This window comes from Pleuronectes platessa, chromosome 23, assembly GCF_947347685.1.
Source record: "Pleuronectes platessa chromosome 23, fPlePla1.1, whole genome shotgun sequence".
Classification (NCBI taxonomy): Eukaryota; Metazoa; Chordata; class Actinopteri; order Pleuronectiformes; family Pleuronectidae; genus Pleuronectes; species Pleuronectes platessa.
Genome location: NC_070648.1, coordinates 2,981,694 through 2,995,607, shown reverse-complemented (window position 1 = coordinate 2,995,607; position 13,914 = coordinate 2,981,694). Strand labels below are relative to the sequence as shown.

Below are 13,914 nucleotides of genomic sequence, written 5' to 3'. Positions count from 1 at the left end.
AAAAATACTCTTAAACGTGAGAAATGTTTTCCATAAAGTTTGACTACACTACCCATGATGCTTTGTGCGGTCGGTTGCCATGAGACGCGTCGGGACCCGCTGGTTGTGGAGTTAGCTGCGGAGGCTAACAGCGAAGAGACGAGTTTAAAAACGAGTTCTTCCGGTAATTTAACGTTTAAAGGGTTCAAACCAGAGTTGTGCTGTGTTTTAGTACCGGAAGTCACGGAGTTTACAGCTTCCGACCATTTAAAACCTCTTCCGGTTCGGTTTGTTGTGAGGCGGCTGGTGTTAGCCCAGCGACAGCGTCTGTTGCTAACGGAGCTAACGGGACAGGAAGTCGGTCCGAGCTGCAGATCGTCGGTGTTTTAACGGAGAGATAATCGGTTGAGTCCCCGGTGGATACATGTGCGCTGCCCGGTGAGCGCCCGGTGTCCTATGGAGCGGACTGACCGGAGGACAGACCCCCGCCGGTTGGAAAACCAGCCGTACGACGAGAGCCTGGAGGTGGTCGACTCCGAGGAGGTGGCGAGCGTCTCCAGCCCGACTCCCCGCGGCCAGCGTCAGGTAACATCCAGAGCCCGGGGCCCGAGGACCCGGCTGTCTGAGACAAACAGTCCGCCCGAGGAGCCTCCGGGGGGATGGGGGGTGAACCAGAGAGAAACATGAGCAGTTTGAAGAAGATGAGATTTGTTGTAAAGCTAAATTTACGTTTGAGTGAAGTTTTCTGCTAAACTGATTCACATATTCCGCTCATCAGTTACTGGTGAATGATATGACTGATCCCTGATCCGATCATTATTAATATACATTCTACTTATGTATACATTCAGTTTGGTCCTCTAGTTGTCAACATAGAGCTCGGGCCCCTCCAGAGGTCACATGGTGAATCTCAGAGGTCCAAGTGACCTTTTAAGAAGTGAGCTGCGTCTAAATTCAGGATCTGATCGATTCGGTCGTCAAAGGACGCGTAGGTCACAAAGGGGAAAACTCTGAAACAAGGATTTCCTTAATTGGCATTTTAATTAGTTATTTGATTATATAGAAACATGCTGAGACGTAATGATTGACAGCTGAGACTGCCTCAGGATTCTTTTAGTCTTTGTTTAAGCTGCAGAAAATATGTCAGAGTGAAGCATCTTCACTCAGAGGTGATCTTTGTTCTGTTCAGTTTGTTCATAGTCTTAAGACCACAGTGTTCTCACAGTCACATTCTGATTGGTCATTTGTCCTGTCAGTCATTCTCCAGGCGGAGTCGGGAGGGGCGTGGCCTGATGTCTGCCAACAGCAGCAGTGATGAGTTTGAGGAGGATCAAAAGCCTCAGCGGACCAAAGAGCCAATCGGTAGGCAGCCTGGTGCCAGTCCGAACGAGGAGGAGGAAGAGGAGGAAGAGGATGAAGAGGAGGAGGATGACGATTCTGACGAAGACGATACAGACGATGACGACGAACCAGGGCAGGCTCCGGAGGGAGCGTATGACCCCGCCGACTACGCCAACCTGCCTGTGAGCACCGAGGTCAAAGAGCTGTTCCAGTACATCACACGGTGAGACGACCAGCGCCTGCGGTCCTGACTCTCAGGTAAATCCTTTCAAAAGTCTCAGTGTTGATGTCCATCTCTGTCCCTTCAGGTACACTCCTCAGTCCATTGAGTTGGATCACAGTCTGAAACCCTTCATCCCTGACTTCATCCCAGCTGTCGGCGACATCGACGCCTTCCTGAAGGTACGTCGCTGTGTAGATATGACATCACTTCCTCCTCCAGGTTTATCTCCAGTCTGAGCTGGATACAAGGACTTTTCTTGTGAAAGTAAAAACCCACCAAACACTGTTTAATAATAAATACACCCTGTGTGTCCGTCTTTCTGTGACCTCTGACCTCAGTGTGACTTGTGATGCTTTAGGTGCCGAGGCCGGACGGGGTCACGGACGCTCTGGGTCTGTTGGCTCTGGACGAGCCCAGTGTGAAACAGTCTGACCCCACGGTTCTGTCGCTGTGGCTGTCTGAGGAAACCAAACAACACGGAGCCACAGAGGTACACATATTTATACACACGTCTTTATACACAAATATATCTGCACACACATTTTCAACTCACACACACTCATACACCTGTTTCACTTGTCCCGTCTTTCCTCGTCCTGTCTGTCTGTCCACAGCTGAAGAAGGTGACGAGTGTGGCGAGTCCTCAGTCGATTCCTCGGGCGGTGGACAGCTGGGTGGAGAGCATCAGTGCGCTGCACCGCTCCAAACCAGCGGCGAGCGTCCACTATGGCCGCGCGATGCCTGACATCGACAGCCTGATGCAGGAGTGGCCAGGCGAGCTGGAGGAGCTACTGGGGCGTCTCCAGCTGCCGCGTCTCCAGCTGCCGCCCGCCCGCCTCAACTGCAGCCTGATGCAGTATGTGGACCTTGTGTGCGCCCTGCTGGACGTCCCCGTGCACAGCAACAGGATCCAGTCTCTGCACCTGCTGTTCAACCTCTACCTGGAGTTCAGAGACTCTCAGCACTTCACACGCAGAACACAAACCTGACACATGTTCAGAGAGCGGGGAGGTCACAACCTTTGACCTGGTCTCATCTGTGTCAGACAGAACTGTTCCTGTGTTCCACTCTTTATTCTGTCAAATAAACTTTATCATGTCAATAAAACGCTTTGAAGATCATCTTCTGACTCTAAGCTCGTTTCAAGTCTTCTTCAAAACAGCTCATGTTCATTTAGGAAATGATGGTCCATAAAGCACAGTATGTGTTGGGGCATTGAGACCAATGTGATTGCCAGCTAGTACTGTCCAATAGGAGCAGGCGACAGGGGGAGGTCTCAGGTGAGTCGTTCCTCTTCACCTGAGCAGGAACGACTCGTCACCATTAAACTGATGCATCAATAATCCCAAACAACAATTCACATGATCCTGACATGTTTAGAATAAACCCTTTATTGTAGTTAAGTGTACTTTAAATACAGGAGGTAGGTCGCGTATGTTTCTAAACTATGATGTCATCGCCTTGAATTCAGCTCAAAGGTCAGAAGTTTGTTTAACTTTGACTTTGTGTATCTTTGTTCATCAGGTTATTTGTTAACTATTCTGTTAGATATATTTACACATTCAATCAATACTTCTGATTGATCAATGTAAAGTTAATGCTCAGTGTGGGTCAGATAATAGTTTATTCATGTTTAATGTCATTAAGGTTCAGTTTAAAATGATGAGACTATAATGAACATATTTACATAAATCTAACAAATGTCTTTATTAAACTGGTTTGGAAAAAATAATAGAAGAAGAAAGATATAATTGATTTAACATCAAACATTTTGATTTGATGTGATTTGACAGATAAATCCCACAATGCACCGCACTGTTATTGTTGATCCGGTCTGTCCAACATGGCGGCTGCGGGCTGCGTACTCCACAGAACCCTGACCCGGTCCAGGTCCAGGTCCGGACCCAAGCAGGTCAGATCCTGTTTTCCTATAACATGTGTGTAACATGTGTGTAACACGCCTGATTGTCGACGTCAGCAGCTTCACACCGTCTCCTCCTTGTTCACGGACCGTTTCGTGTTTGGTTGATTTGTCCTCGTCTTGTGTCGCAGGAGTCCTCGTCCTCTCCCGCCGTCTGCAGGGACTTCCTGTCCGTGGTGGACCTGCAGCGCTACAGCAGAGACCAGGGCTCGTCCGTCTACTTCCCCCAGGCGGTGCTCAGCGGTGAGACCACACAGAATAAAACCCGTTATAGTGGCTCGTTAACAGAAAGACACATGTCCGATTCCGTCCCTGCCTACATGCGCCAGGTTGTAATTCCGTACATCCACTAGAGGGCAACACAGAGTCAAGAGTCTCTGATAACAACAAACATGGTGACAGTAGAGGAGGATGTTTTAATGCAGCTCCTTTCTTGGATGAAGTAATATCAACCCTGTTGTCCCTGTCTTCTGTGTTGTCCCCGTTGTCCCTGTCCACTCCAGGTGAGGACCTGTACGACGTCACACTGACAGATGGAGACTGCCGGCTTCAGGTGACTCTGGATCCTGGTCTGAACCGGCTGGTGGAGAGGAACGTCCTGCGACCGGGATCCACGCTACGCAACGCCACCTTCGCCCTCGCCATGAGCGCTCAGCACCCAGCATGCCCCGGGGCCTCTGCGGAGACAGACAGGTCAGTGAGTGAGGGGGTGAGTGAGTGACAGGTGACTATATCAGTGTGTCATAACAAATCAGGGTCAATGTCTCTGGGCCTGCAGCTACCGACTGGAGCGAGCGGAGGTCAGAGGGGACGACGAGGACGATGGAGTCCGGAGGTTTGATGTGGACGTGGACTCTCTGCCCTGGTTTGGATCCTCAGACGCTGCAGGTCCTTTGGTTCCTCTGAGAGCCAATAGGAGCGTGTTTCTCCCTCAGTGGAACAATGTGGACTACAGTGGGGAGGTGTGGAGGGAAGCCCCGCCCACTGAGGAAGAGGCGGAGCATGGAGATGATGAAGAAGAGGAGGAGGAAGGTGAAGCCAATCATTTTTTACATTTTAATAATAAATACATAGATTTAGTTAAACATTTTTTTGTTAGTTTGGAATGAATATTTGATTTAAATGGTAAAATAAAGAGGGTGCCTGTGTGTCTTCAGGGCGAAGACCTGCTGTGACGGTGTCCGAGCTGCGTGACCACTTCCTGTCTGGTCATCGGGGCGTGGCTAGGGGCGCCGTCCAGCATCGTCTGATCATACGCATCATCAACAAGTCACACCTGATGTATTATGGGAGAACCGACCGAAACTGTGAATGTCCTTATAAGGTCGGTGAATACACACACACACACACACACACACACACACACACACACACACACACACACACACACACAGTAGTAAGGGGCATTTTATTTTGTGTAAATTATGTAAATAAAAGAGGAACTGAGATTGATCCCTGTGGAACGCCACACTTTCTTTATGTTCAGGCGGTGTTGGAGGTGTGCGACCGGACTGGAGGTGTGTGTGTGGTGTTGTGGAACAGTGTGTGTGTCGACTGGTATCATCATCTGAAGCCAGGTGATGTCATCAGCCTGAGACGCTATCGAGTCAAACGGCATTACCAGGCTGAGCTGGATGATATAGGTACACACTCACTAACCCGTCTCAGTGTCATGTGAGGAATTTTCTTTTCTCATTTGTATCCATATTACGGTTCTGTGAGGACAGACGTGTCCCTCTGTCTCTGTTGTTCTGTCCAGAGATCAGCGTTAACAGCAGGAATCCTGCTGCTCAGATATCTGTTCTCCCAGAATCCTCAGTTTCACCCGAGTATCTCCCACCTGCACCAACCTACAGCTTCTACAACAGGTACAAACACACACACACACACACACACACACACACACACACACACACACACACACGTGTACTCTGACCTCCTTCTGACCTCAACCTCAAACCACCTCTCAACCTAACACACATTGGTCTGACTGTCTTCACTTTGTGTAAATCTGAACTTGATCTTCACAAAGATGGTAATACCAACACACACACACACACACACACACACACTGTTTTTCAGTAAGGATCTCCTGGACCTTCCTCACAGCGCTGAGTGTGATGTGATTGGCCTGCTTACATTCACAGGACGAGCAGAGCGAATCAGGAGCAAGGGTGAGGGTTGTCCTGTTTACTCCTGCAAAACATCTTTAATAATTTCTTCACTGATTAATCGATTAGCCAAGCAACAGAAAATAATTCTGCAACCGAACAATCGTAGGAATTTTTCTCGAAAATATATATTGTTTTTATTTCCTTCACATTTACAAAGACACAGCAGCAATTGGTGTTTTCATTGGCAGATGGTCGAGGGGCGGAGCTTTTGGAGTATCGCTGGCTGCGATTGGAGGACGGGACCAGCGATCAGCCAATCCACGTGAAGCTCTTCTCCACGTCTCAACCTGAAACACACCGCAACCTCCACCCATGTAAGACCAAACACACAAGCCCTTTTCAGACATGACTAATGGGTGAAGTTCAGAGGAACACATCAGGAATCGTAGCTGTGTATTCTGTGCAGTGGTGATTCCTTCATTTTTGCGGCGCTGTCATGTCGTCCATCTTTATTTTTAAGTCTGTGACTCAGGACTAACATTAAACAAAGTCATATATTGTGTAAGATAAGTGTACTCATCATCATTTAAGAATGTCTGTGTCTGTTTCAGTGTCTGTGGTCGTTTGTACGAGACTGAAGTTGATCAAATCTGCAAATCAAAGTCACAGCGGCTGCTTCCTGACAAACACCATCAACACTCAGGTGTACTGCACAGGTAGCACTCCCCTCCCCCTGCTGGTAGAAACTTGCATAACACAAATGGATCGAACCTCAGATTTTTACACAGGTCATATTCTCTAACATCACTTTATTGAGCTTCTCTCATTGGTTGATTCGTCAGGACTGGGCCACCACTCAGAGATGAGTTATCGTAAACTCCGGCCAGTACGCCAGTTCCTTCAGTGGCTGAGGAGCCAGGATGACGGACAGGTGCTGAGCAGGGCTCTGATTGGAGGATTCTTCATGTACCCACCTCCTCCGGTCTCCCTGGAGACTTACATGAAGGATCGAAGAGGTCGGTTACGTATCAGTAATGTTTTTTTTTTTTAAGTCAACTTCTATCTAAAGTGTGTGTGTGTGTGTGTGTGTGTGTTTGTGTGTGTTGTAGGTGAGCCAGGTTTCCTCAGAGGGGCGGAGCTTCAGAGGGAGCTGGAGAAGCTCTGTTATCGGGAGAGACGCACCTTCTGCATCCAGGCAAAAGTAACCATGGTTGCATACGGCCGCAGAGGAGAGGTGACTGTTGAACATGTACACACTCCATGGTAACAACACGCTAAATAAGCATGAGCGCCCCCTGGTGTCTGGCTGCAGTAGGGTCATATACCCTGCCTCCTCCATGTTAGCAGATGGACAAAAAAGTAGACGTTGAATAAATGTTTGTCAAACAGATAACAGAAGTATTTCCGATAATTTACCACCTGTCGTCTCTCGTCTCCTGCAGGAGGACCGCTCTTTGCTCTGGACGGACAGAGCTGCATCTCGCTCCTCCTCCCTGTCCTCCCCTCGTCGCCTTACCATCTCCTCTCACCCGTCTCCCTCTCCGTCCCTCTCCTTCACTTCCTCCCTCCAGCCTCTCCCCTCCAGCCCTCATTCCTTCAGACCTCCTCTCTCCCCCTCCTCCTCGTCTCTATCTCCATCCTCTCCGTCCTCCGCCCTCAGTCAGCTGGCGCCTCGTCCTGTGGACCTCAGAGCAGCGTGAGACATGAAAACATGATTTGTGAGTCGGAGCTGAGTCGGTGTTGAGCTCGTTGTTCACGGTCGTTCTGTTTGTTCCATCAGGAGGTCGTGTAAGAGGAAACTGCTGCTTCATCCTGAAACTCCAAAGAGGAGGTGAGCATTGTCAGATCGACTCAGCAGGAAACATTTTTATTTACCAGAACCTGCGTCTTTTCATTTTCTTTCTTACGGCCACTTAAAGCAGAAATTATCTTCAGGGGTTGAATGGAAATAACATTTTATCTGAAAATAAAATTCAAAAATAAAGCTCCTCCTCCTGCTGCCACTCTGAACGCACACTGACGTTGTTCAGGTGTCTAACGAAGCATCAGGTGATCGAACCAAATGTTGAACTTTTCCTATAAATGTTATTAAAACTGAAAATGACATATTGTTGTGTCTCGTTCCCTCAGACACCCGTGGGTCACACTACAGCCAGAACAAAACGACAACACAGGTGTGTGTGTTTTACACAATGTTTTTCTTCTGGTGACTAACGCGTCAGATGAAATGTGAGCAAGTGATGATTGTGAATCTTCTTCCTCTTTGTGCAGTCATCCTGTTCGAAGCCTCCATGGAGTTTCTAGAAAACCCAAACGCTGATGAAGACGAGGACGACAGCGATGAAGATGGCGCCTCGTCCTTCGTCACCGCTCCCCTCTTTCCCGACTTCCCATCCGTTGCCGAGGAGACACTGCCGATGCGTTACGACCACGCCAGCAGGAAGGAGCAGGCTGTCGTCGTGGCGATGGGAGGGAGGGCGGACCCTGGGAGGTTTGACCCCGCCTTCGATGACTACTACACACTGAGACTGAGAGGTACACACACATCTTGTTTATCCATCTATAGAAATCGGTTAAATTCGGTATATAACCTATAACGTGTTTCAGCTCTGTCAGATTCTGTGTCGGTCGACGTCGTCTTCCTCCCTCATTCCTCTCCTCCCGTCCTCCCTCACCCCAACACCTGGACCTCCATCTTATCCCACGGAGCCTTCTCTTCACATGGACCTCCACCTTCACCAGGTACACACACACACACACACACACACACACACACACACACACACACACACACACACACACACACACACACACACACACACACACACACACACACACAGTCACTCACCCTCTCTCTCTTTCTGCCTCTCAGCTGACCTCATCGTCTTGGCGTCCCAACTGACCAATCAGAGGCTGGTGTGCGTCCTGGAGGCGTGTCACCTGGGGGGAACCAGAACTGAACTCATCCTGAGCCGAGCGTTTCAGCTGCCCAACTGACACACACACACACACACACGCACACGCACATGCAGGCAAACACACACATACAAACACACAGATGCCTGATAAAACATTTTTTTATAACTTATTGTTCTTAAAGTTCAGATATTGGATAATTTCAAGTATTTCTAGTTATTTATAACGACAGACACTGAAGCACTTTACTTAATGTTGTTAGTTGTTGTAAAAACAACACTGACTTCATCCACAGCTGTTTTGTGGAGTTTAACCAGAAGTCAGTGGAACTCTGCCATTTGTGTACTACTAAAATACTTATAGTAGGAGTATGTGAAGTATGTGAGAACAGTAGAAGTGTTGTGTTTACGTATGAATAATTTACGTATTTAAAAGCAAAGGCCACCGAATTGGTATTATTATCATTATTATATTAGTAACATCACTTACTTACATTGGGTCATATAAAATACTCACACAGTCATTTAAAATAACACTCAACCAATTGTTTAAAAAGTATAGAAACAATAGAATTCAGTATTTTACATCTGTTTGTGAAGAGAATGTTTAAAAGAGACATAAAGTCTTGAAATTTACAGTAAAAAAATATGTTTTAACTAAAACTTGATTAAATACTAATATATTAATTATACATTTTCAGGCTAAACTCTGTAAATTCTTATTCTGACCATGGTCGTGTTTTCATGTTTCCTGTTCAGACACTTCAACTTCTGTGTGATTCAAAAGAAAGGAAAGTTTTATAGACATTTTATTGCCAAAAAGTTTGTGGTTGTCTTCACTGTTCTTACATCTGGATTTTGTTCCAGTTGTTCTTTAACTTTAACTAAAAGTTTTGTTCGTGTTTAAACTGAAGGTTTCAGCTCCTTTCACACTGTTTTCTTCAAAACTTCAAAACGGTTCTTAAACTTTTACAGTCTAATAAAGGAAGTCGTATCCTCACTCTTTAATACATCTGTTTTGTATTTTCTCATATCATAACTCTGAATTCCTCAGTTATGCCCTTAAAACCTGCTTTGTGAGGTTGCAGTATCCTTGACCTTCGACCTTTAATCACCAAATTGTAAATCGCATCATGTTTGAGTCCACAGGAGCAAAAAGTGAACAAATCACAGTCACTGACGCAAGAAAGACAGACGAGTCTGATTCGTTGGATCCAACTGTTTAATGGCGTCTTCATGACTCAGTGGATCTGTGCCTACGTGATGTGAGCAGCATCAAGACGCAGCCTGAGCGGAGGAGGCCTCTTCAGCTGTGCTGGCTGTGTCTCTGGCAGATAAAGCGCATCGGGCTGGAGCAGTGTAGGTCGTTGAGGCGTCCGTCGCTGTGGAGATGTGCGCAGTCCTCGTCTCCAGGACCTAAATTGTGTGCAGTCCAACTGTCCGGCTGACCAGGCCTCCACCGTCTGGAAACACACAGGTGGGCTTGTGTTACTCCTTTTAACACAATGTTATAAAAAACCTCTACTGTCCTAGAAATCGCTTGTAATGTTTGTGTTGTTTTCCACCTGAAGACATTTCCTGTGATTTTGTATCTAGAAGTTAAATGTTAAATACTTTTCAGTTTCCATCTCTGAAACGTCCCCATTTTGGATAAAGATCCTCATATTCCTGAAATAAGCCAAATGTTCAGCTCACCTCCGGTTCATGACGTACGGCGTCTGGTTGACCCACTCCCAGTTTCCTGTTCTCTCATCGGTCAGACCTATCCAGTAGAAGGTACCTCTGCTCCTCGCGATCACAGAGTCCTGGACCAGAGAGACACATTCACAGAACTACATGAACTCTGTCGCAATGTTGGTGACGGAGTCCCACAAGGACCTGTGCTCGGTCTATTGCTAAAGCTACACGTAAACAATATGACAAGATCTTTCGTGTCAGGCCTGAAGTTAATGTCTAACTTTACACATTTGAAGCTGTTTATTTAAAAGTTGTTTTTTTAAACCAGCTCCGGCAGGCAGTCTCACCCACTCCTCGTCAGTGATGAGTATGGCCAGGTGCGATTGATGTTCGTTGCACCAGTCTCTCGCAGCGTGCCAGCTCTTGGACACCTTGTTGAAGAAATAACAGGAGGACTCGAACTTATCCCAACCCAGAGGACAACAGCCTTCCACCTGTGTAGCTGAGAGACACACAGAAGAAATCTGAGGCTTCACATTTAGATGCAAGAGTTACAGTGTTTGGGGAAAAAGTCCAAAATTTGAGGAGAGCAAAGATGGAGGTGTGGTCAGTGTTGGTTTACTGTTGCTGATGAAGCGTTCGAGGGAACATTTCAGTTCAGTAACTGTCCTGCTGAGAGTGTCCAGGGTCGAGAGCTGCTTCAGGGCCTCTGACACTGAGCAAACACACACACACACACACACAAACACAAACACACGTTATCATGAGGGATTCTTGATGTTGCTGTTGGAGGAATGGCTGATCTGCAGTGTGTGAGACACCTGACGTCAGCTGGTCCTTGTTGTTCTCCACAGAAAACTTTAGCCGGCGAACGTCTGCGGCCGCGTCTGGAGGAAGAGAAGAAGAACCCTACTGTCCATCATCACCTCTGACATCATCAGCTCTGACATCATCAGCTCTGACATCCCATCCCCTGATCGACAGCACGACAGCAGGTGTGTTACCTGCACTGAGCTGCTGAGCCACGGCCACGGAGTCAGTCACATTCAAAACACTTTTCTCCACCGACCACAATCGATTTGACGTCGCCGCGTCTGAACAGGGACAAAAATCGACGTTTGAAACCAAACTGATCAGAAACACGAAACGATTGCACAAAGTGTCATAAGAACTACCGTGTGCGTGTGCGTGTGTGTGTGTGCTCACTGCTAGCTCCCAGTGCTATGATCACAACCAGGATGACTGTCGCTGCCAGGGCAGGGTACAACCAACGTCTGAACCTGGAGACACCTGAGAAGTAGACAGGTCGAGGCTCTGACAGACAGACAGGTAGAGAGAGGGACGGAGACGGATGGACAGACGGACTCTTTTTATTTTATATTCAGGAAGGTGAACAGTTTTCTTCATACTACAGACACATGTGTAGACAGCTGGACAGACAGTTGGACAGAAGGACAGTTGGACAGAAAGACAGGTACCTTTGTTCCAGAACGAGCTGTTGTCCTCTTCACCATTGTCGTGGTATTCAGTAGTCATGATGATGTCTCCCCACCTCGTGTGTCTTCTTTCTTCTTCTCTGCGATGAAGCCGGACTAACTGTTAGAGTCCAAACACCAGCCGAGAGGTCATTGACCAGCAAACGCACTTTGAACAGGAAAACTGTGTGTGTGTGTGTGTGTGTGTGTGTGTGAGTGTGAGTGTGAGCGTGACGTCCTGTGTCATCGTGTTGCAGCTGGAGGACGGACACTCTGAACCTCCCTGTTCCCTCTGGACGTCTCTGCTGAACACATGGCCTCCATTTTGAAGCCATTTTGTCCACCTCCATCATGTTGTTTTTGAAAACAGAAGTAACCATATTTGGAGGAGCTGGGGGTGGAGCCTGACTGAGAGCTTGAAGACACTGCACGCCCACCAGCACCTACACCTGCTCCCATTGGACTGCACTAGCTGTCAATCACACTGTGATATCGGTATCCAGGCCCCAACACATACAGTGCTTTATGTAGTGATGTGTCCTCTAGTGATGTGTCCTCTAGTGATTTGAAATATAAGGGGCAGCGAAACGCAATTGGAAATATGGATATGGAAATATGGAAAATATGTTATTTTTCAATAAAATGTATATAATGTCCCTATTTTATGTGACATGTTGTCCCCAGTCACACAAGCACATTCACATCTCAACCTTCTGCCCAATTTCTTTCCACTCTCCCTTTTGAAGCACCATGAAGCTTCAGCCCATGATTAGACCAATGGAGGGAAAGCGTCAATGTTTCATGAAGCTTCATCTCGCCATCACTCGCTTTATGTTCTATTTGACTCTAACTAGACCATAATTTTCTAAATGAACATCCTGCTGTGATGAAGAAGACTTGAAACTCGAGATTGACAGAGAAAAACACATAGTGTTTCTAATGTGGAGCAGCAGCAGGAACATGTGGGGAACATGCAGGCGAGGGGCGGAGGAACCTCCTCGTCTTTCAAGTTGGCAGCTTTGTGTACTCCACTGCATTTTGTACAAAAGGGAGAAAAACTTCTTTTCCAAAATGTTTATTATAACGTCAAACATCTTTGGTTCTGGTTTATATTTGGTTCTGACAGCCGCTCGTCACTGATGTTCTCTACTTCAGATAATTCTATGTTTTTTATCTATGAACACGCATGTGGGCAGAGCCGGGGCAGTTTGCTCAGGGGGCACTGGTGAGCATTTGGCAGATGAACCGCATCTGTTCGGAGCAGTGCAGGTCGTTGAGGCGGCCCTCCCAGTCCAGGTGAGCACAGTCTTCCTTTCCGGGCCCGAGGATGGACCGGTCCAGTTGTCAGGCTGACCAGGTCGCCACCGTCTGGAAACCACATGACACATAAACAATCTGTGAACACGTTTAGTCTCACACAGAACATGAAGATGTTCAGCTTCGATACTGAAAATAAACCAAACATGTCACCGTGTTGCTTCTGAGTATATTCATTAAGATACAAGTGGTACAACTGACTCCCCTCATTTTCCACGATACAAGCTTTAAGTCCAATTTATTGCCTAATAAATCAACGCATCGTCTGCTACAGGTCTTTGAGCCTAAGTCTAATCATCTGACTTCTGCAACTTGACCACATTCAACCCACATAACAGATACCGTCTCTACTGAGAGGTTTTACTTTGCAGTAGATTATTTGTTACAGGTGGTAAAAGAAAAGTTAATTTCAGGAATAATTTAGCGTCAAGCTTAAGCATTTATGTTCTTAGTAGCATGCAGTGCATGGAGCCGACCGTCACTCATATCTGCATCAGCTTAGAATGACGGTACTTCTGTGATTTGATCTCCAGCTCTAAATTGTTTTTGTAGCACAAAAACCTGAGTAGTGAATAAATCATTCTAGGATTTAAATTCATTTTTGGGGCGGGGTGTATCTGATGTGTCAATCACTGTGATATCGGTATCCAGGCCCCAACACATACAGTGCTTTATGTAGTGATGTGTCCTCTGTGGTTTGATGTGGGTTTGGCGTGCGATACGAAATAAAAGGGGCAGCAAAACGCAATGCCCTCCCCCCCAGCTCACATTTTGTAGACTAGGGACTTTATTACACGTTTGTTTCCATAGAAAAGAAACCGCCTGAAACCCAGCACTGTGGAAAAGATGTTATTTCTCAATAAAATGTCTCTATTTTATGTAACATGTTGTCCTTAGTCACACAAGCACATTCCCATCACAACCCTCTGCCCAGTTTGTTTTCACTTTACCT

At 46.9% G+C, this 13,914-nt stretch overlaps 2 protein-coding genes and 1 pseudogene across 2 annotated transcripts; 2 read left to right on the top strand and 1 right to left on the bottom strand.

Annotated features, from left to right (window-relative positions):
* The first annotated feature begins 74 nt into the window (after positions 1-74).
* Positions 75-2,662, top strand: ift46 (intraflagellar transport 46 homolog (Chlamydomonas)). The gene is made up of 5 exons (XM_053415864.1): positions 75-564; positions 1,236-1,543; positions 1,629-1,722; positions 1,902-2,033; positions 2,158-2,662. Exons 1-5 carry the CDS (start codon positions 436-438, stop codon positions 2,530-2,532), a joined length of 1,038 nt encoding a protein of 345 aa, XP_053271839.1. The 5' UTR covers positions 75-435; the 3' UTR covers positions 2,533-2,662.
* A 686-nt stretch (positions 2,663-3,348) lies between these two features.
* si:ch73-71d17.2 (RPA-related protein RADX) lies at positions 3,349-9,501 on the top strand. The gene is given in 19 exon segments (XM_053415831.1): positions 3,349-3,378; positions 3,381-3,455; positions 3,596-3,707; positions 3,968-4,157; positions 4,243-4,496; positions 4,622-4,788; positions 4,951-5,107; positions 5,224-5,332; positions 5,547-5,638; positions 5,827-5,952; positions 6,190-6,294; positions 6,421-6,594; positions 6,688-6,812; positions 7,021-7,274; positions 7,359-7,409; positions 7,709-7,752; positions 7,850-8,113; positions 8,186-8,320; positions 8,451-9,501. Coding segments are annotated over 19 exon segments (2,589 nt in total). The 3' UTR covers positions 8,576-9,501.
* Positions 9,502-9,701: 200 nt separating this feature from the next.
* LOC128429964 (asialoglycoprotein receptor 1-like) lies at positions 9,702-11,853 on the bottom strand (annotated as a pseudogene).
* Positions 11,854-13,914: the final 2,061 nt, after the last annotated feature.